The sequence below is a fragment of the Phanerochaete carnosa genome (assembly GCF_000300595.1).
Source record: "Phanerochaete carnosa HHB-10118-sp unplaced genomic scaffold PHACAscaffold_3, whole genome shotgun sequence".
NCBI lineage: Eukaryota > Fungi > Basidiomycota > Agaricomycetes > Polyporales > Phanerochaetaceae > Phanerochaete > Phanerochaete carnosa.
This window is the reverse complement of record NW_006767630.1, coordinates 3345629-3365585: the sequence shown is the minus strand read 5'-3', so window position 1 is coordinate 3365585 and position 19957 is coordinate 3345629. Positions and strand designations below refer to the sequence as shown.

General features: G+C 53.8%; 7 protein-coding genes and 1 non-coding gene across 8 annotated transcripts; 4 read left to right on the top strand and 4 right to left on the bottom strand.

Moving 5' to 3' along the window:
- Positions 1-796: 796 nt before the first annotated feature.
- Positions 797-869, bottom strand: PHACADRAFT_t33. The gene has a single exon. It is a non-coding gene; the product is annotated as a tRNA-Thr (tRNA).
- Positions 870-1093: 224 nt separating this feature from the next.
- On the bottom strand, positions 1094-4097 carry PHACADRAFT_252897 (uncharacterized protein). Its single transcript, XM_007393762.1, has one exon. The coding sequence runs from the start codon at positions 2590-2592 to the stop codon at positions 2080-2082; it is 513 nt and encodes a 170-aa protein (XP_007393824.1). The 5' UTR covers positions 2593-4097; the 3' UTR covers positions 1094-2079.
- Positions 4098-5972: 1875 nt separating this feature from the next.
- On the bottom strand, positions 5973-6717 carry PHACADRAFT_252894 (uncharacterized protein). The gene has a single exon (XM_007393761.1). It carries the CDS (start codon positions 6665-6667, stop codon positions 5984-5986), a length of 684 nt encoding a protein of 227 aa, XP_007393823.1. The 5' UTR covers positions 6668-6717; the 3' UTR covers positions 5973-5983.
- A 3244-nt stretch (positions 6718-9961) lies between these two features.
- PHACADRAFT_252891 (glycoside hydrolase family 17 protein) lies at positions 9962-12724 on the top strand. The gene is made up of 11 exons (XM_007393760.1): positions 9962-10310; positions 10420-10647; positions 10707-10992; positions 11049-11071; positions 11321-11341; positions 11393-11613; positions 11667-11856; positions 11910-12185; positions 12248-12268; positions 12326-12375; positions 12426-12724. The coding sequence occupies exons 1-11, from the start codon at positions 10218-10220 to the stop codon at positions 12466-12468; spliced, it is 1452 nt and encodes a 483-aa protein (XP_007393822.1). The 5' UTR covers positions 9962-10217; the 3' UTR covers positions 12469-12724.
- Positions 12725-13770: 1046 nt separating this feature from the next.
- PHACADRAFT_252890 (glycoside hydrolase family 10 protein) lies at positions 13771-15475 on the top strand. Its single transcript, XM_007393759.1, has 6 exons — positions 13771-13868; positions 13923-14014; positions 14066-14308; positions 14367-14457; positions 14515-15173; positions 15237-15475. Exons 1-6 carry the CDS (start codon positions 13787-13789, stop codon positions 15288-15290), a joined length of 1221 nt encoding a protein of 406 aa, XP_007393821.1. The 5' UTR covers positions 13771-13786; the 3' UTR covers positions 15291-15475.
- A 243-nt stretch (positions 15476-15718) lies between these two features.
- Positions 15719-15950, bottom strand: PHACADRAFT_252889 (uncharacterized protein). The gene has a single exon (XM_007393758.1). It carries the CDS (start codon positions 15931-15933, stop codon positions 15739-15741), a length of 195 nt encoding a protein of 64 aa, XP_007393820.1. The 5' UTR covers positions 15934-15950; the 3' UTR covers positions 15719-15738.
- Positions 15951-15964: 14 nt separating this feature from the next.
- PHACADRAFT_207322 (glycoside hydrolase family 10 protein) lies at positions 15965-18124 on the top strand. The gene is made up of 7 exons (XM_007393757.1): positions 15965-16127; positions 16186-16378; positions 16431-16522; positions 16570-16800; positions 16855-16945; positions 17000-17658; positions 17719-18124. Exons 2-7 carry the CDS (start codon positions 16297-16299, stop codon positions 17770-17772), a joined length of 1209 nt encoding a protein of 402 aa, XP_007393819.1. The 5' UTR covers positions 15965-16127; positions 16186-16296; the 3' UTR covers positions 17773-18124.
- A 34-nt stretch (positions 18125-18158) lies between these two features.
- Positions 18159-19880, top strand: PHACADRAFT_252885 (uncharacterized protein). Its single transcript, XM_007393756.1, has one exon. It carries the CDS (start codon positions 18187-18189, stop codon positions 19600-19602), a length of 1416 nt encoding a protein of 471 aa, XP_007393818.1. The 5' UTR covers positions 18159-18186; the 3' UTR covers positions 19603-19880.
- Positions 19881-19957: the final 77 nt, after the last annotated feature.

The window sequence follows — 19957 nt, the reverse complement described above, 5'->3', positions numbered from 1 at the left end:
TGGCATGTCCTATCATTGATCTCGTCGTTGAGAAGTGGGCCGATAACCTATGCAAGTGTTAGCCTGGCACTTCGGAGGTGACACGACATACTCTCGCACTAGGACTTCGAGAGCTGGCCTAGAGAAGACTGCCGCATGGGTGAGGACCTTTGGTAGCCCTTTTTTAGAGTCAATCTGCCTTAGTATCGCATGTGGTACTGTCATTGCTCAATGAGGTTGAACTAATATTAATATTGTTCCTCTTGAATGAAGTATGGGCTCATGACATTCCCGCATACCGCACTCTCGCAGGCAGGCTGCCAGTGCCCACAGTAGACTATATGTAGAGGAGCAGTCAATAAATACACATTACATTATATTTATAATGCTCGCCTTCAGACTGTGCTCAATACAAGTTAGGATCATGACTACCATCACTCCCAGTAAGTCTCAGGGCATAGGCGCTTGATACAGTGCGCCGGGCTTGGGGGTTCAAAGAGGCCGCCCGAGAACAATGCACAGGCGGTGCGATGCACTCTTCAGCCCAATAAAGGTCAAGTCTGTTAGCAAGACTATGAATGTACAACACCAAGACCTTTTACAAACAACAAGAGGAAACTGTATGTTTACTGTGTATAAACGTTTACACCAAGTTTACATGACTTCATTTACACACACGGAAACGGTAAACAGTAATAAACGTTTATACACAGTAAACAAACAAAACGGTTGGAGCCTTAAACTCATCAGCAAGAGACGAAGACGAGCAATAGAAAGAAAAGGATTATGAAAAAAGCAAATGCCAGGATTTCTTCAATTCCCATTAGCCGACTTGAACGACTGACCTCGTCATTACTAGTGACGCGCTCTACCAACTGAGCTAAACGGGAGCAATCGCCAAACATCTATAAGGCATATAATGCAAGTGCTCTGTCTTCATCTCCAGTCGCAGTACCAGCTCATTTCTTCCCGAAAGCCTGATGAATTCCACAATTACGGTACAATTCAGAAACTACAGAATAAAACAACGAAGCTCAAGGAGAGATGGTGCGTTTGCTAGAAGTACAAGACACCAGGTTTAAAATCCACTATACTACTTTCCCTTCGGATGATTACGGAGTTGTGCGAATGCACGACGACAAAAATAAACCGGACTCGAGGACTGTGTGATCTACAAGATGCGGGTGCGATGCTGAGGGGATCGTTCGATAAATATTACAAGGCGATTATCGCGCAAGAGGACGACGAGGTTTTGGTGCCCCTATTCGACTGCGGGTGTGCGGGAAGCCAGCACAACATGGGCAGGGGCGTGGGGAGGGCTGCGCCACAGTGTCTCGAGGCGCAGAGAACGTCGGAGCCGTGGGGCGAGGCGGTCTTGATGGCGGAGGGTGCCCCACCAATACTCGGAGAAGTCGTTGGGGAGGGGAAGAAAGAGAAGAGCGTGCATGTGGCGGCTGTGTCCGAGGGTGCGGAGACTTCAGTCTCTTGACGAGACCATTTCGAGTAAGGTTTATGCATACTCAAGCCTATAACGCCGAGTGATGTATGTTTCGCATGTGCTATTAGAGATATGATAGCGTATGACGTGCGAAAATATTGGGGCAGCGCCTAGTTGAAGCCGTCGAAGTGTCCAGTGAGGATACGCTCGCCCATTGGGGACGGCGCACGCTTGGGGCGGGGCGTGCCTGGTGCGAGGGTGTTCGCACGACGGGCCTTGCGCGGAATGGGCGATGGAGGCTGAGGCCGTTCGACAGCAGGCGTATTGGGAGGCACCCGTTCAACCAACGCTGTCGTCTTAATCTGCGGTGGCTGGGGCTGTGGACGGGGTTAGTAAATATGGCACAGCGTCGTGCGGCAGGCATACTCACGCGAAGAGCAGTGCCACCGAGGGAGAGACGGCGAAGAAGGCCTGCCGCACGGTCACCCTGTACCGGCTGCGCGGGAGGCTGGGACGGCGCAGAGACACGCTCGGTCGTCGGCCAGGCAGCCGTGCTTACGCTACGCGCATGACCGCGCTTGGGGATAGTGAAATCAGCATCAGAGTCGTCTGTATTGCACCATTTAGCCTCGGGTGGCGTCCTAGACGCGGAAGTATTAATATTACAAACCTTCGAAGGCTGCGGTGCCGAAGGCACGGCGGAAGGGGAAGGTGGAAGTGGTCGGCGACTTGGGAGACTGGCTGAGGAAATAGTTGAGAATGGGCGTCGAGCCAGGACTCGATGGCACGACACGTGGGGGCATGCCAGAGATGGGTGAGTTGGAGGGCGAGACTGGGGAAGCGGACTCCTCGGATGAAGAGGAGTCAGAGACAGAGTCCGCGCGGTCACGGCGGGCGTTGATGGGGATGGGCTTGCTGTGCGGGACGTTGGCATCGGTGTTGGAAGTCATGGTGACGAAGAGCGCGGCGTCGAAAGCGGGGGAGGAGCAGACAGAGAGAGGGGCAGAGGAAGAGAGGAGCTTTCGTCGCAACGCGGGGAGCGATGCTGTATATGAATCGCGAACTTTGGTCGGAGTTCGATTGAGATCCATGAGAGATGCCATCACCGCAGAGCTTGGCTGAGTCGCCCAGCTGCGAGCTGACCGATCCTCTTTATACCCGCTGGCCTGACCCATCATTGCAGAGCCGCAGCGGCCTCCAGCTCATCACATACCAAGAAGAAGACGTAGCCCTAGCTCGACATGGACATCCCGCTGGCACATAGGCTTGCGGCGACGACCCGGCAGCTTGGCTTTTGCCTCCGTCAAACTTCAGTGATCATTCCTCCAAGCATATACAGAATACGAAGACGATGACCCCATCCTCCCGGTGTCTCCTTCCAGCCTTCGTCGAATGCAACTCCGTTGCTCTCTGTACGAATATCTCCTGGACGCTTTGAGCCTCCGTGTCCAGGCACTTTGCCCCGCACTGCGACGCGGACTGTTAACACGTGTCGCACATCTCCGGTGTGTAATCGAGACTAGGCTATTCTGGGATAATCCGTGCCGAGCACACGGATCTCTATTCATTGCAGGCAGTTGGGCACGTCAGTTGTTCACATGCTCTCTAACTGAACCGCACTCTATTGCGGGACGGACCGACAGCCTGAGGCGAGTTCTGGTTTGCTTTCCTCTGTTTACAGCGCAGACAGGCTCTCATAGCGGCGGCGACTTACAGGCACAGCGAGCAGTCTTCCTACCTCGGGTGACATACCGCACAGCGATCATGGTAGCCCCGAGTGTTTTGTCGCAACTGCACACAATATTGTTAGCGCTGGACAACTTCCACCTGATTGCCATCGCACACCGACCATATTTTCCGAAGTTGGACGCGGGTTCCACAACGTTCCACGTTCCTACGTGACCGCCTTCGCCCTGCGCGCTGCCCAGGCCAACCTAGCCACCTTCAGCATTTTAAGAAACAATTTGCGAGAGACTGGGCGCAGCCGACGGCAGATCTCTGCTGCAACCCGCCAGCGCAGTCGTACCCCCGCCCTGAGCCAGACAACCCTGCACGATAGAGTTCGTCTAACACGACCAAGAACGCGAAACTTGCTTCGTGTTGCGCTAGTTTCCACTGACAAGACATGCTTCACAGTTTCGGACCCAGCGCGCAGCTAGCAAGCCCATTTCCACACAGCCGAACGCCCAGTCTCTCCGCCACGGGACCGATTTCCTATGCTTACTGTGCGCTACACCGTCGTCTTGACGCAGCTGTAGCTCCCTGCACCGCGCTCTACTGCTCTCGCGTGACAGGCCGAAGTGGCTTTGGAGATAAGCACGCCGTTTTTGTTCGCACAATCACCACACGCTATTCACTAACCTTGTTTCACCGTGAGAGAAGCACAGGTCACCTGGCTTGTGCCCTGCACAATGCACGCCGAGGCAGTGCCATTCTCAGCTGCTGCCGTCCCCTGATGGCGCTTCTCCCGACGGGTCTGGTACTTTCTGTACTTATACGCCGCATTGCTCCAGTTGCTCGGCCTTCTGTGTCGTGCAAGGAAGGTGTCGTTGTTCCGCACATCTCCCTCCGCTCTGTGTGTGGCCCTGCTTTTGCCTGAACGATCGTGCCTCGAAGGTGGCTTCGGCGCTGAGACGAGCCACAAAGAGCCACCCTTAGCGCGAAAGTAGGCTCCTCACTCCACGGTCCCATTACCACTATTGTCTGATGCAGATCGTTGCTGGTTACAGTACGCACCCCACGCCAGGGTCATGATCGGCCCTTCTCTGGTGTCCCAGAACATAACGATGCCTCACACGACTCTGCTCACTCCCACTGTTACCAGTGCGCTGAGTTGCGAAGGGAGAGTTTGTACGACATTGCAACGTCTGGCCGGTCACTATCTGTGCCGACCTTATCTAGACTCTGACCTGCTTGTTCTAGGTTCAGCTTCTGATTCTTCCCTGGCATGCACATCAGCGATGCGCAGCACAATTCTCCTCTGTCCTGGCTGTGCGTGATCTGCGTGACGTCTGCTCATCTTTGCTGTAGAGTTCTGTCTTGCACTTCGAGCATGAATGCCTAAATATTCGGAATTCAGTGTACGCGCCTGTAACGATACTACTTTGTTCGTGGTCTATGTTCACTGCCTGAGGTCTGCCGGGACATTGCAATCGAGCAGGTGCAAAAGCAAAGGTTAGTCGCACCACATATGCCACGCATGCGCAGAAGCCAAGGCAAAGACAGGCGAGAGCGGGCTGGCCGGCGTCCGTTCACGTCCATCTCGCACGATGTTTGAAAAATCGGCACCGCGTACGACGCGTCGCTGTCACATCATCTTGAGCCCCAGACGCGTCTGGGGCGTGTCTTGTACTGCTAATCGGGCTCAAATGGTAGCTGCTTTAACCCCTAATGTTTATAGTTTCGGTTGTCTGCCAAACGACAGCCTATTGCTTCCGGCGTTCAAGGAATATAGCAATGAGGTTGCGGTCTGCCTCGTCAGGTCCGGACTGGTCCAGACAGTTCTTCCGCGGCGGCCTCTGGAGTTGTGGCAACCGACTTGAACAATAGTTGTCAGAATCTGTCTGCTCTACCGGTGCAGAGTCCCATCCTCCAACACAAGCCAACACATCACCCTGTCCCGTCTAGCCTAGGCTTTCCAACTAAAACTTCTTGTGAGCTCCGACTTGTTGCTCGCATGACCAGCCATGTCTTGCTCAACTCAGACATCTCCAAACCCGAATTTCACTCACTGTCTGGTCTCAGTCATCGACACCATGATGAGCACCTCGTGCAGTCATTCTGAAGCATTTCCCGGTGTTTGACAATGTGTAAGCTCATGTCGTGATCGCCAAGCTCCGAGTCGTTATGAGGCCGAAGATGCGGCCGAGCCTGCCTGCTGAGCGCGGCGATGTTGGTCTATCCCACATTATGAAATGACTATTATATCGCAAGTCGATGTATGCGTTAAAATTCACAGGGTGTAGCGTGCGATTCGTCAAGACATCGTCGAACCAGCAGTATGCGACACGCAGCTTGCCAAGGAATAGCCCATTTCGTACAGTGACCACTGTGGCGCGTCGTCATATTCCCCGCAAGACTCCTGCAGCGCCTATACCGTGCCACCTCGGATCGCCGCTGCTCCGTTGCGGGACGGGGGGCCGAGTATGAAAGTGCGCACATCCTGCGTCCTACAGAATATCTGGCACTCGCAGCAGAGCGTTAGCAACGCAAAGTGGCACTCGAAAAGTGGCGTGATCGGTACGACTATGAAGTGACTCGTCGACGGGACACCGGGGCGGGATGATTGGAAGCGAGGTGGTACGAGGCGTGCGTGAGCAAGGGGTGAGAGATATGTTCCCATCGTGAGGGCACCTTATCGTATCACTTTAATGGACGTGAGTTCAGGGCTTGGCAGAGCAGCGGTGGACAACGATCTTCTCTGCTGATACACCTCTGCACCAAATGGAGGTACTACTAGTACGCGGCCATGCGGCGGTCGTCAGACATGGTCGGGTCGCTTGCGTCTGCCATGCCGTGTATTCGTTTAAACCAAAGACAGACCTAAAAACACGCTTTGAACACTCACTAGCAAACACGCAGGCGTACGCTCTGCCGCGCACGTGCAGACAACTGATTCCTCGCTACACTTTCCACGAGAGACACAATTTGCGGAAACTGCTCCTTCGACAGTGCTAGCGACGTCCTGTGGAGTTGAAACTCGAGCGTAACGTTGTTGTATGCACTCAGCACGGCGTCGAGCAGTGCCCAGTCGAGCACGCGCAGTGGATACCGGAGGTCGCCGTTGAGCACGGGCATCGGGGGATCGGCGAACCCGGCCTTGAGCGTGAACTGCAGAACAAGCTCTTCGACGCTCGGGATAGGGCACGCTGCGACGGTCCGGAGGCTGTTCCATGTCGAGATGGTCGATTCGATCAGGACATACCCTGAGATGGTCAGTGTGCGCAGGTTGGGGAAGAGTCCAACCACGTCGCGATCGAGGATGTTCGCAGAGTGTAGGCCCTCGAGGGTTAACGTTCGGACGTTCTGCAGATTTTGCAGTAACGGGGCCATGTCTGTGGTCGTCACGCTACCGATGAGGTCGTTGACGACGACGTGCGTGATCGAGGCCGGGTCTGCGGACGCGGTCACGATTCTGAGGAATTGGACGAACGCGAGCGAGGTTGCGGTGTCGACTTCGAAGGCATGTATCTCTGGGAGCTTCGCTGCGCCAATGGCTGGAGTCGGATAGTAGTCCGCACGGTGCCGCATGACATCTACCAACTGCAGTAGGGATATATGGCTGAACAATCGGAGCAAGTCTGCCAGCAGACCCAGCCGCTCGTCGGATGCCATTGGCGGCGCAGGGTAGTCAAGTGTGAGCCTGTGCAGTTTTCGTATCCCTCTGTTGACGCGAGTGGCGGGCAAGGGCTCATGCAGAAAATGAGGAGAGCTGAGGTAGAGCCATCGCAAGTGTGGGAGGCTATCTACGATGCCCGCCATGTTCGAAAGCGTGACTTTGTGATGATATTCTGTCCGACCGGTTCCCCAACCTGTGAGGTCCACCACCGTCCATTGAAAGCAGATTTGGAGGGTTTGGACGTAGCATTGTACGCGAGGCGACCCATCTATAAAGCCGAGCAACTCGGTCCAGAAATTGGAGTGGTCCAGGAATGCGCATTTGCACCGGTCGTAGAACCGCCCGCCCTTTCCGGATGCGTGCTGACAAGGCGGCCACCTGAGCCGTTCGAAGAGGTGGAGGGAGCTTGATGACAGCCAGGCGCGACACACAAGTGAGCATTGGCGGAGTGCATCCTTATCGTCGTACAGAAAGTCAATAATGTGGTCTGTGAGCTCGGGAGGAACGATTGGCACGGGATCCTTCGGGCATGAGAACACGAGCGAGGCGTCGTGTTCATTGGCGATGTCATGCTTGGATGGCAACATTTCAACCAGCATGAAAGTCCTACTCATAGAAAATTATGTTGAGCATGGGTGCAACTAGTTTTCTGAGGCTTGATTTACTTTGAGAGATGGCCGTAGTTGAGTAACCTGGCTTACCGCACCGGCGCCCAATATATCACATGCTTTAGCAATATCGTTTGGTTATGTATCGCATAATCTGCATTTTCCAGCGTATTCGCTGCGTTTGCCATGTATCGTGCCCATTCTATAAATTCATTTTTGTTCTCACTCTTGTTTCTCCGTATCAGGTGCTACGCCTTGTGCAGCTGCACTGGTGGGTTCAAGGTCCGTCCTGGGAATGCAAGCAGAAGAAGCTCGCTGCCGACATATGCCTCTACGTGAAGATAATCAAGACCGTTCGAAATTTCAGGCCGGCGCAAGGAAAATGGTATAGCGGATGACTGCTTCTAGTAAAAATACCTTTTTCAATTCTACTGGCTGTGGTGACAGCCCGGCTGGACATTGCCCACGCATGACATCTTGACAGATGGACGGTCTGCTGCAGAGCTACAACCGACAATGAGTAACCTGGGGAACGTTGACTGCATCATCATAATTAAACTATCTAGGCGCAGTCGCCCCGCTGAGATATAAAGCTCGCGCTTGGCAATGCGGCACGGCGAATGTCGTGGGGCAAGTTCACTCACGCTAGGCGGCCAACCTGAAGTATCGCAGTCGCACGCTTTGAGATGGGGTGCAATACGTACCACCGACTTCAACAATTATCTGGAGCATGCTTACCAAGAGCTAGATCCAAAAAAGGTCAGAACAATATTTGCCGTGTAGTCCAAAAGCTCAAAAATACTGACAAATCGCTGATAGTCGATCCTAACAGTGGCAGCGACCATGCCGGCGATTTGCAGGGACCATTGCCACTGGTGGCGAACATTCCTGCATACTTGCATGAAGACTCAGCAACTCTGAAAAGCTGCTCTCTCGTCTGCCGTACATGGCTGTCCACTGTGTTAGCGGTTCTTCTCTGCTGCGTTCGGTGGCCCTTCTGTGGACATTACTGGGGATACAAAGATATCCCTTACACTGATTGCAAGTGCCACGTTAAGAATACAGTCTTCGCTCATTTCATTCAAGCCCTCGAAAATGCACCGCGCGTATGCCGCTACGCCCGAGAGCTCCGTCTCTTGGGCCTTCGTCGATCTTTGACGAGCTCTGTCATGCCGCACCCTTCCGCGATCCTCGAGACAACCTTCTTCGAGCATTTTGTGCGCAGCATGGAGCTGCTCCCTGCCTTGCATTCTCTCGAGTTTGCCGATTGTCAGTTTCAGGGGGAAACTGCGCTGCAGCTGACCGGCAGAGAGTCGACTCGACTTTTCGGCAAGCTCGTATTCACAGCTACCCGTGACTGGACCACATCTCACGACTCCTGGTCTGGTACAGCGAGCTGGCTGAGTGGAATCAGGGATGTCGCCCAGTACTTCAACTCTATTCAGACACTCGCCTTCGACGTAAACGTCCTGGTTAGGATGAATAAGTCACAGCCGCTGCTCCCTTCAAACATTCCCCGACATCGCCCTCACGTCCATACACTAGAGTTCCTCAGCCGCTCCGACAGCCAGTTGTCACTCTCCTCTGGGTATCTCGGCTTCATCTCAAGCGTCATCGACAGCTCGCAACTCTCCCACTTGACCCTCGTCGCGATCCCCGAATTCTTTAGTCATCGTATACATTCTTTCCTCCGCTCCTTGCCCGCTCTAACTTCCTTAGCGTACACCATGCGAGGTTCATTTGTTCCAACAATACCCTCGACTCGACCACTGCTCACTCTCGGCGTCTCCGCTGAAGTGGATTGGCTTATCAAAGACGTGGACGGCCTCTCGAGTTGGCGCGGGATGTTCCGCTTTCTGCGTCAGACTGCCAGACCGAGCATCAAGCGCATCATTCTCCGTCTCGTGCTAACATCGGATATGCACTACCCTCCACGTGCGGGTCATCCCAGCCTGAGGGCCAGCGCGGCGGATCACTTCCGCCTCAGCCTCGAGAGACTGGAGTGGAACATGCTCGAGGAAGTCCACGTCCTGTGCGAAGGCTTGCAGGTAATCTCCATCGAGATCGTGACTTCAGATATCCGAAGGACTGGACGCTGGCACGCCCTCCTTAGCAAACATATTTGTGCTTCTATCGCTCGGGATATTTTGGAAGAGCAGCTCTCTGGTCCGACTCAGTCGCTAGTTGAACTCACAGTCACCTAAATACGATAAATCGCCGCCGTCCTCGCTATCGATTCGTACTAGACTCCTGGACTCTGAGATATATAATGTCCATTTGTTGCACGATGTGGATTTTGTAGTGCCGCCATGCACACGCTATAATTCCAAGGTATATACCTGACAAGCTACCTGTACATCCGGGGCGATTCATTATGTACCGACATCACCTTTAGAAATGGGACCAAAAATGACGTCGACGATCCGAACTGCAAGCGCGCGCGAAGTGCTGGGTTGCTATGGTAGCATCAAGAAAGAATTACGTAGGCAGAATCGGGGGAAAAGGTCAATTAAAAATCGAGGAAGTCGGCTATCGCAGGATGCGCAGTGCGAAGTCGTCGAATGCATCCAGATGGCATTCTTCACCAATCCTCCACGACGGTCTGTCGGTCCTGGAGGTCGTCTCAGGCACTAGTACTGGTGGAGGAGCGCACCAGAAAGATTTAGAGTCCGCCAATGCTGCGGTTTGATCAGTCACGGGCTTGTGACCAAATTAAAGCTGAGGCCCCCCTTGTTGTTGACCCCTCGTCAGCCCTCGCCTTCTGTTGCCGCAGCCTGCCTACCGCCTCTTTTCACGCCGTCGACGACCTGTAAACACACCTTGTACATTGACGAACGTTGAAAACAGCGAAAGGATGAGCGGAATCGCGATGCGGCAGTACCGTGACATACCTGCCGTAACGGGGTCCACCCCGGACTTGCAGAACTACTATGATTCCGATGTGCCTGTGAGATATACTTAAACCCATACCTTGATGTCGTCCTGGTGACACTCACCACTTCTTCCTCTTTGTTCGTTTTTTCCTGGTCCTCCAACCCACCCGGCTCTCTCTGCAGCCTCCGCACCGCCTGTCTGGCATCGACGATCCCTACGCTTCAACCACCCACCTTCCGCCCACACCCGACTCACGCGGCAACTACCTTCCGACTTCCTCTTCCACAGCAAACCTCAACATGGCTGACACGAGAGGTTTTAGCAACATGGACAACGGCGCAGGCTACGCGGGCGGCAACGGCCAGTGGCTCGAGAAGCAGCAGACCGGCAAAAGCAAGTCCAAGTGGATCGTGCGTGTCGTTGCCGTTTTCGAGTCTTTTTTTTAACCCACTGAATGCGTTATCTGTAGCTCATAGCCTCGCTCGTCGGCCTCGCCGGCCTCGTCGTTGCTGGTATTGTTATTGGCGTCGTTGTTTCGCGCAATCACAAGTCCAGTTCGAGCTCGAGCTCGAGCTTGAGCACAGGCACGAGCACGAACAGCAGCGGCACGCCCGCTGGTCCGACAGGCGTAGTCAATCAGACTGACCCCAACGATCCGTCGACGTTCGTCAAGGATCCGAACTTGAAACAATCCTTCTATGGCATTGCCTACACACCTGCGAACTCTCAGCTTCCGAACTGCGGAAACTCGCTATGTCAGTAATCAGTTCACTCCTCGCTTTGTCATGTCTGTATTGACGTCACGGGATAGCGGAGGTTATCGAAGATATTCAGGTGAGCATTGGGCAAGCTGAGGCTCTGGGCGGAAAGTGTGCGGATACGGCACGGAGAGCGTCAGTGCAAAACTTTGAACAGCACAAGTATATTTGTGGCACGCCGTCGTGGGTGCCTGGCGTGATCTAGCGACGCGCTCTCATTTGGGGGATGCGATATTCATAGACACGTCTTGATCCTTGCCTCCCAAAATATCAGAGCACCTCCACACTTCCGACGTAAGAATGACACTGACCATCATCTGCGCAGCTCCTCTCCCAGCTGACCTCGGTACGTCACTTGCTACTGTCCCAGAAGCCCTGTGTTTACCTCACACTGTAGCGTATCCGTCTATACGGAGCTGACTGCAATCAATCGGCCCTCGTCCTGGAGGCAATCAAGCAAACAAAGGTCAACATGACTGTCTGGCTCGCGAACTACAATGTCCCAACTGACGGAGGTACGGCGTACGAGCGCCAGCGTGGCGAAATCCAAGCAGCTCTTCAGACCTATGGTACCGACCACGTCGGTGGCGTTACCGTTGGTAATGAGTTCATATTAGAGTGCGTTATTCGCTCAGCGCTTCGTTGTTCTCCTGCTGAGCCTGGTCTCAAAGCTTCCTTTCCGCCAACGGAGGCGGCGATTCACCGAATGGTGCCGTTGGTAACGCGGGTGCTCAGCTCCTCATTCCCAACATTACCGACACCCGGAACATGCTCGCCAGCATGAACATCAACCTTCCCGTCGGTACTGCTGACGCAGGCAGTTACTTCAACAACGAGGTGCTCGAGGCTGTTGACTATGGCGTATGTGCACTCCCTTCTCGTCATTCCTGCTCAAACGCTGACGCCTGGTGTAGATGTCCAATGTTCACCCATGGTTTGCCAACGTCTCCATCGACCAAGCCGCAGGCTGGACATGGGACTTCTTCCAGACAGAGAACGTCGAGGTCGCGCAGAGCTTGACCAACAAGCCCAACATGTATATTGCTGAGACAGGCTGGCCGACCAACTCTACCGACGCTGGCAACGAAAGCAATGGCCCATCCAATGCGTCCGTTGCGAACCTGCAGTACTTCTTGGACACGTTCGTCTGCGCGTCAAACACTAATGGCACCGAATACTTCTTCTTCGAGGTGAGTTGTTGTTTTCGAAGTCCAGACGAGTGAGATGCTGACGATCTGCCATGGTCGCCCAGTACTTTGATGAGGTATGGAAGGTAAGGTTAACCTCTGAAGAAGTGTGCTCCATCGTCCCTGACGTTCTGCCCTTTCAGCTCATTGAGTTTGGTGGTGTTGAGGGCTATTGGGGTCTATTCTACGCGAAGTGCGTATCGTGTCCTGCTTGGCTACCATAGGCGCTTACCTCTTCTTCAGCAAAACCCTCAAACCTGTTACTATCCCGGATTGCACCACCTAGATGGATCTCAGACTTGTCATGGACAGTTTTTTTTTAATTCCTCTACTACGCAACTACACTGTACTCTCTGACACTTCCTCGCGGACGCATCTTTGACAGACCCTCACCGCAAGTATTTTCGGGTGTAGCTACCATTTTGGACATCGCTTTCACACCCTTCCGCTCTTTTACCATACCACTCTTTGCTCAGGGTTTGTACGGACGGTCTTTTGTTGCATCGCTAGCTGTTCGCTTTATTTCAATCTTTTCGTTCGTGTTCTATGGCTATGACGTGGCTGTTTATTATGGCAGAGCCCGGCGGGCCTCGCAAAGTGCGATGTGAAGTCTGTGCCTGTGCATGACCTTCCGCCGCCTGTGCATGTGCCTCTCAGTGCCTGAGGTGTTGCGCTGGCCTGTCGATTCTTCCGCTGTCCGCTGACCTTCCAGTGGCGCGACTACACTCCCTCTCGGTATTGCAGACCTCGGATGCTGATTCTCAGCGCTTCGTTTTGTCGTGGTTTTGGTTGGATTTGCAGGGATCGCTCAAGGTGAGTCTCGGCCAGTTCACTGTGCACGCGTTCTAAGCTGCGGTCCAAACCAACAGCCTTTGGGAGATATCAAGTGGCTGCCATGCATACTAGTGGCAGCCATTCGTATATCAAACTACCGGATAGTGAGCTGCTTCCGCTACATATATCTTGTCCGGTCGGGGACTTTTGACGAAGTATGCTCTCAAAGAAGGACTCCCCATCTCCATTTGAGGAATGCCTTGGCAGCCCAGGCCTTCTGCATGGACATTCAGGTGTCTGAGATGATTTCGACAACGAAGCACTTGTGGTCAAAGTCGCGCGCGAATCCGAGTATTTTCCTGACTGTTTGCCTCCGCACCGCCGCACCCTGGGGCCGACATATGGCCGCACGATATCGAAACCAAAGGCTCACGCCGTCTTGCATTCAGCTGATTGCGGCGAGGAAGACCCGGAGGGCATGCGGTCTATGTTGACGTCGCCCCGGCCTTCTATGCGAGTGAACAGGCGCCGCGGAAACAACGGCCCCTCGGATGCTTTGTGCGCGGTACATGGAAGATCGAAGCGCTGCACGTCCATCGTTCGGAAGTCTCGTTGGCTTGGCAAGGACGCAACCGAGTGTCCAACTGAGCACGCTCACGCGTCGTGCACCCAAATGCCGAGCATTTTAGCGATTTTACTCCCGCGTGCGACAGGATATGCTTGTCTGCTCGTGATGCAGCTTGCGTGGTGAGTACAAATGCGCGACAGTGAGGTCAGGAAGTCCTCAGCGAAATCGCCTACATTTGGATTCGCACCTAACCGCAGCAGCAATGTTGAAGCTCTCTATCTCGTTTGCGGCCCTTGCGGTCCTCCTACCGTTCGTCCAGGCTCAGTCGCCTGTCTGGGGTCAATGTAAGGCTGTAGTGGCTCTGGACGTGGACAGCATATAGCTGACTGTTCGCACAGGTGGTGGTATTGGCTGGACTGGCCCTACGACCTGCACGACTGGCAACGTTTGTCAGGAGTACAGTGCCTACTACTCTCAGTGTATCCCATCTGTAGGTCCTCTTTCCTCATGCGCTGACCGCGATTCTCACCGTTACATGTAGGGCCAAGCGACCTCCGTTTCCTCTGCCCCGTCCCCGCCGCCTTCGTCGCACTCTTCCACCTCCACCGCTCCGAGCGGCGCGTCGACCTCGTCTGCTAAGCTCAACCAGCTCGCCAAGTCGAAGGGAAAGCTCTACTTTGGCACTGCTACGGACAACAGCGAGCTTTCTGACACCGGGTACACTGCTATCCTCGATGACAACACGATGTTTGGCCAGATCACGCCCGCTAACAGTATGAAATGGGTCAGTATGCGATGCTGTTATCGGTAAAACGTATGCTCACCGGAGGTCGGTATGCTAGGACGCCACCGAGCCTGAGCAAGGTCAATTTACCTTCAGTGGTGGCGACCAGATTGCGAATCTCGCCAAATCGAACAGCATGCTCCTGCGTGGTATGTACACGGTAGTATCTGAGGGACCGCGATCTCTGACAGAATCAACTGCAACAGGGCACAACTGTGTCTGGTACAACCAGCTCCCGAGCTGGGTATCCAGCGGCAGCTTCACCGCGGCACAGCTCACGTCCATCATCCAAAACCACTGCTCTACTCTTGTTACTCACTACAAGGGTCAGGTCTACGCCTGGGACGTCGTGAATGAGCCGTTCAACGACGACGGTACCTGGCGTACAGACGTCTTCTACAATACCCTCGGCACCTCGTATGTCTCCATCGCGCTCAACGCCGCGCGCCAGGCGGACCCGAACGCGAAGCTGTACATCAATGAGTACAACATCGAGTACGTGGGCGCGAAGGCGACTTCGCTGCTGAACCTTGTGAAGACTCTCAAGTCGCAGAGCGTGCCACTTGACGGCATCGGGTTCCAGTGCCACTTCATCGTCGGCCAGGTCCCGACAGGCCTCCAGAGTCAGTTGTCGACGTTCGCGGCGCAGGGCGTCGAGGTCGCGATCACCGAGCTCGACATCCGCATGACACTGCCGTCGACGCCGGCGCTGCTTCAGCAGCAGAAGACGGACTACCAGAACACCATCGCGGCGTGCTCGGCCGTCGAGGCATGTGTGGGTGTCACGGTCTGGGACTGGACTGACAAGTACTCCTGGGTCCCCAACACCTTCTCTGGACAGGGCGCTGCTTGCCCTTGGGACCAGGTGAGTGCCAATCCTGTGTGCACCTGCTCAAGGCACCATTGTTGATCATTACTCTTCGCACAGAACTTCGCCAAGAAGCCAGCTTACGACGGTATTGCTATCGGCTTCGGCAACTAAGTGGAGCCGCGATTATTGCCTCCAGCTATTAGCTGTTCTTCCTAATGTTGTGTCGATATACGTCTACTCTCTCTTTGGGGCAATTCACATAATTTGACTGTTCAGAAGTGGCAACGATGAAATGGGCCGACCTGTGGAGCGAGAAGTACTAGTAGTAGCCCTGGTCGGAGGATTGGCCACGAAACTGGGACATCACGAAACCGCGGGATGCTAGTACCCGGTTGCAACGAAATTGTGCAGATTCGCGCATCTTTTGAATATCAACAGACACCTGTGTGATACAGCTTGATCCAACCTCAGATTGAATCCGTTTGCTCGAAGTTGCAGGAAGTTACCTTTCCGTTCAAGCGGACCTTGATCCGTGCCCTGGCCGGGCTGCGGGATAGCCCGGACCGTGCCAAACTGTCCCCCTCACGCGTCGCGAGCGGCGGCTCTGTGTCGCCCATCGTCACTGCTCACATTCCTTACAACCTCCCACCCGACATCCAGAGGCTCCATCTCTAACCAAGCGTCTTGTACCATCACCATACGGCAGGGTGCTGACTTGACTTTTACTGGCTTGTAAGGCCTGCGGTTGGAACGTTGGCGATGAAGGCAAATCTCCGAGTAAGATTCCTCGTCTCCGCGTGCATAGCTTACCCATTCTTCCTCTTTCTCTCTTCTGCATTGCAGAGAAAATATGCATCAGAAGTGTATTCCAGAAGAACTCGGTAGCCGACACCTCGCACACGAACTGCGATGTCCTGGCAGTAGACGTCCTCACTCGTATCAGCGAGAAGTGGCATAGCAGCTGCCGACTTTTCTCCCGTGCTTCCATCTCTACGCTGAACAAGCCATGTAAGCATAATTATGACCGCCATTCACGCGCATTCCGCTCATGTGTTCGGGATTTCAGCGACAATACTCCCGAGGATTGGATTTTGGTGAAAGCGTACTTATACGTTGAATCCCGGGATGTCATCTCTTCAGGACAGGCTATCAACTGCCCCAGCTATCTAGTGCAAATATGTTAAGACTTGCTATACCTTTCTTAGCCCTCGCAGCCCTCGTCTCCGCTGTTTTCGCCCAGTCGTCTGTGTGGGGCCAATGTGAGCATATTTCTTGTCCTGTTGGATACTAATAACAACGTATTCCTGACAGGCGGCGGGATTGGCTGGACTGGCCCCACGGCTTGTACGACTGGTAATGTTTGCCAGGCGTACAGTCAGTATTATTCTCAGTGCATCCCTTCCGTAAGTTCCGTTGCCAACCTGAGAGCATAATATTAATCCTTCTGAAGGGCCAGGCCACATCTGTTTCCTCTGCTCCAGTCTCTTCTTCGCCAACAACAACTGCGAGTGCCCCGGCCTCCACGTCGACTGCGAAGCTCCATCAGCTCGCAAAGTCGCAGGGCAAGCTGTACTTCGGCACAGCTACTGACAACCCTGAGCTTACGGATACAGCCTACGATGCAATTCTGGACGATGGCATGATGTTCGGTCAGATAACTCCCGGAAACTCAATGAAATGGGTATATTTTTAATGTCGTTTGGCGAACCGCATGCTAATCGGCTCTATTGTTTAGGATGCTACCGAGCCTGAGCAAGGCGTGTTCAGCTGGACCGGTGCTGATCAAATTGTCAACCTTGCTCAGCAAAACGGCCAAATCCTTCGTGGTAAGTTTTAACATGTATGGACACGCGGATCCAGTCTCTTAATACCTTACCCAGGACACAATTGTGTCTGGTATAACCAGCTCCCGAGCTGGGTGTCCAGCGGCAACTTCACCGCGGCACAGCTCACGTCCATCATTCAAAACCACTGCTCTACCCTCGTAGGTCACTACCAGGGTCAGATCTACAGCTGGGACGTCGTCAATGAGCCCTTCAACGATGATGGCACCTGGCGCCAGGACGTCTTCTACGACACTCTTGGAACCTCGTATGTCTCCATTGCGCTTAAAGCCGCACGCTCAGCCGATCCGAATGCGAAGCTGTACATCAACGAGTACAACATCGAATATGCAGGCCCAAAGGCAACAGCTCTGCTGAGTCTCGTGCAAACACTGCAGTCGCAAAGCGTACCGCTGGACGGCATCGGATTCCAATGCCACTTCATCCTTGGCGAAGTCCCGACGGATCTACAGACGCAGTTGTCGACGTTCGCGGCGCAAGGTGTCGAGGTTGCCATCACCGAACTCGACATCCGCATGACACTGCCTTCGACGCCGGCATTGCTTCAGCAGCAGAAGACAGACTACCAGAACGTCATCGCGGCGTGTATGGGTGTCGAGGCCTGCGTCGGCATGACCATCTGGGACTGGACCGACAAATATTCTTGGGTCCCATCAACTTTTTCCGGTCAGGGTGCTGCTTGCCCGTGGGACGAGGTGAGCGCATTTGTAGTTATCGATCCTATACTCCATCTGATAACGTGCCATCCTCGTAAGAATCTCGTCAGGAAACCAGCCTACGACGGGATTGCCATCGGCTTGGGTAATTAGATGCATGCTTCTTCGCATCTGCGGCAGATATATGAAGTCCACTGAAGGTGTACCGTACTGAGTTACCAGATGTCACATGTTTCTTGGGAGCTGTACCCACGTCGCACCTGATTACGAGCAAAATGAGTCTCGAGCGTATTAATCTGCGACCATTGAGCGCTACTTCTGCCTTCTCCCTTCGACCTTCACCGCCACTATCGCCGCAGGTTTTGCTGTCGCTCCTTCACCAGAGACACGTATATTGTGTGACGGTCTGCTGCCGCCGCCTAGCAACCCCGCGAATACTCTGTTCACCACCCTGGTCATCTCTCGCTTTCCTTGACTATCATTTCTTTGTCCCTGAAGGTACGTTTCGCAGCATGTCTGCAGTCGCCGATACTTATGTGGCGATTCGTACTTAGCACCTACAGAACAATGCCCGAGCAGCGGAGCGATGACGCTAGCAACACTCTACAAGCTGTTGTCCGGCGTATCCGGCACCTCCTTCCTTCGTTCGGAAGTGGCAGGACTGTACCAGCTCTCCCGCAGGAGCTAGTAGATCACATCATCGACTGTCTTCGCAAAGACAAGGAGACGCTTCGAAACTGCTCGCTTGTACGCCGCGCATGGCTCTCATCCAGCTCCTTCCATCTCTTTAGCCGTTTGTGTTGGCCACCCTGTGATCACGCGGCAGACATCTGTCAGACTTTCTTTGGGGAGCAGAAGCTTCGCAGCTGTCGCTGCGCACTTGTGACGGACCCGAAGAACCTTCAAGAGCTGCTATTATTTCTTCAGTCTTCGCCTCGCATTTGCAGCAGTATCCGAGATCTTTCCATACGTTTTGCATGGGGCGAAGCAGAGTTGCCCTTCGCGTTGCGTCACCGGGTCTTGACAACGCCGAGCGAACTGGCGCACCTAGTTGGCATCTTGCCTGCTCTTCGCTGTTTGCGCTTATACGAACCACGATTCCATCCGGACGCCTCGCCCTTCCCGGACAGCACGCTCTCAACCACGCGCGATCTTGACAGGCTTGTACTCTCCGGCATCAAGGAGGAAGGGAGACACGAACATTTCTCTTCCTTCCTTTCATATTTCCGTCGCATCCATACCCTCGAACTAGCCGATTTCCGCTACTGTCCGCTCGTCTGTGCTCCTGTCTGCAATGCGAACGGTCAGATGACATCTGTCGACTCCCTCCAGCTTCATCCTCGCTCTCTTGATGGCATTCGTGGGCTTGAACAGCTGAGGCAGATAATAGATTTAACGTCTCTGTCTTCCTTAAGTCTCCTGTACGACTGGCGCATCGTTCCGGAGAGCGGGATATGTGCCCTTCTCCAGAACACGGACAACCTCGAGTCCATTACCTGCAACAATCACAGCAAAGAAGTGATCATACGCCATCCTCATCCTTGTCCCACTGTCCATCGGCTTCGTTTCTATGGCTCTTCCATGTTTGATGGTAGAACTGTGACGTACCACGACTGGCCAGGGGTGGTGCAAATCATGGGCTGTCCGCTCGCCGCCTCGGTCAATCACTACACCATCGATTTCACAATCTTACATATATCCCAGGATTTCCGAGTCCCAGACGATAACGAAGCCGAAGCCGAATCGAAGGCTGCCTTGGAGTTTCTCGATTGGAGTATCCTGGACACTTTTACCCCTCGGCTAACTTCTCTGTCGCTCAACATGACCGTTGAGTTCGCGCACGGCAGATCTAGGACTGGACGTGAATGGAGCTGCTCTGTGGAAGAGCTCATCCTTGGCTTGGTCTCCCGACCTGTGCGCGACATCTTGACGCTCCGAGTGCAAGTTCTCAACACTTTCCTCGAGGGCCACGGTGCGTCATAATACGTGTCTGCTTGCTATTAGAAGCTGATTTTTGGCATAAGAACTTCGCTAGAATTCTGCTACACCTTAAATCTGTATCAGTCAAGTGCTTAAATTGCTTGCTTTCATTTGCGGTGCAGGGTCGCCGGTAGCTCTTACGTTCTTCAACTTCACTAAAGTAATTGTCACGACGAGTACTTTCGCCTGCGCCATAATGCATTCGCACTATGCAACCCGTTAAATTGTTATAGTTTAGCGAGGGATTTAAACTGTTATTTGAAATCAACGTGCTCTTTCAACTGCCTAGCCATGCGGTGCGGTCAAGGTCTCGCGCGCCAAAGTTCGACCTTTGCCAGCAACCACTCTCAGCGATCAT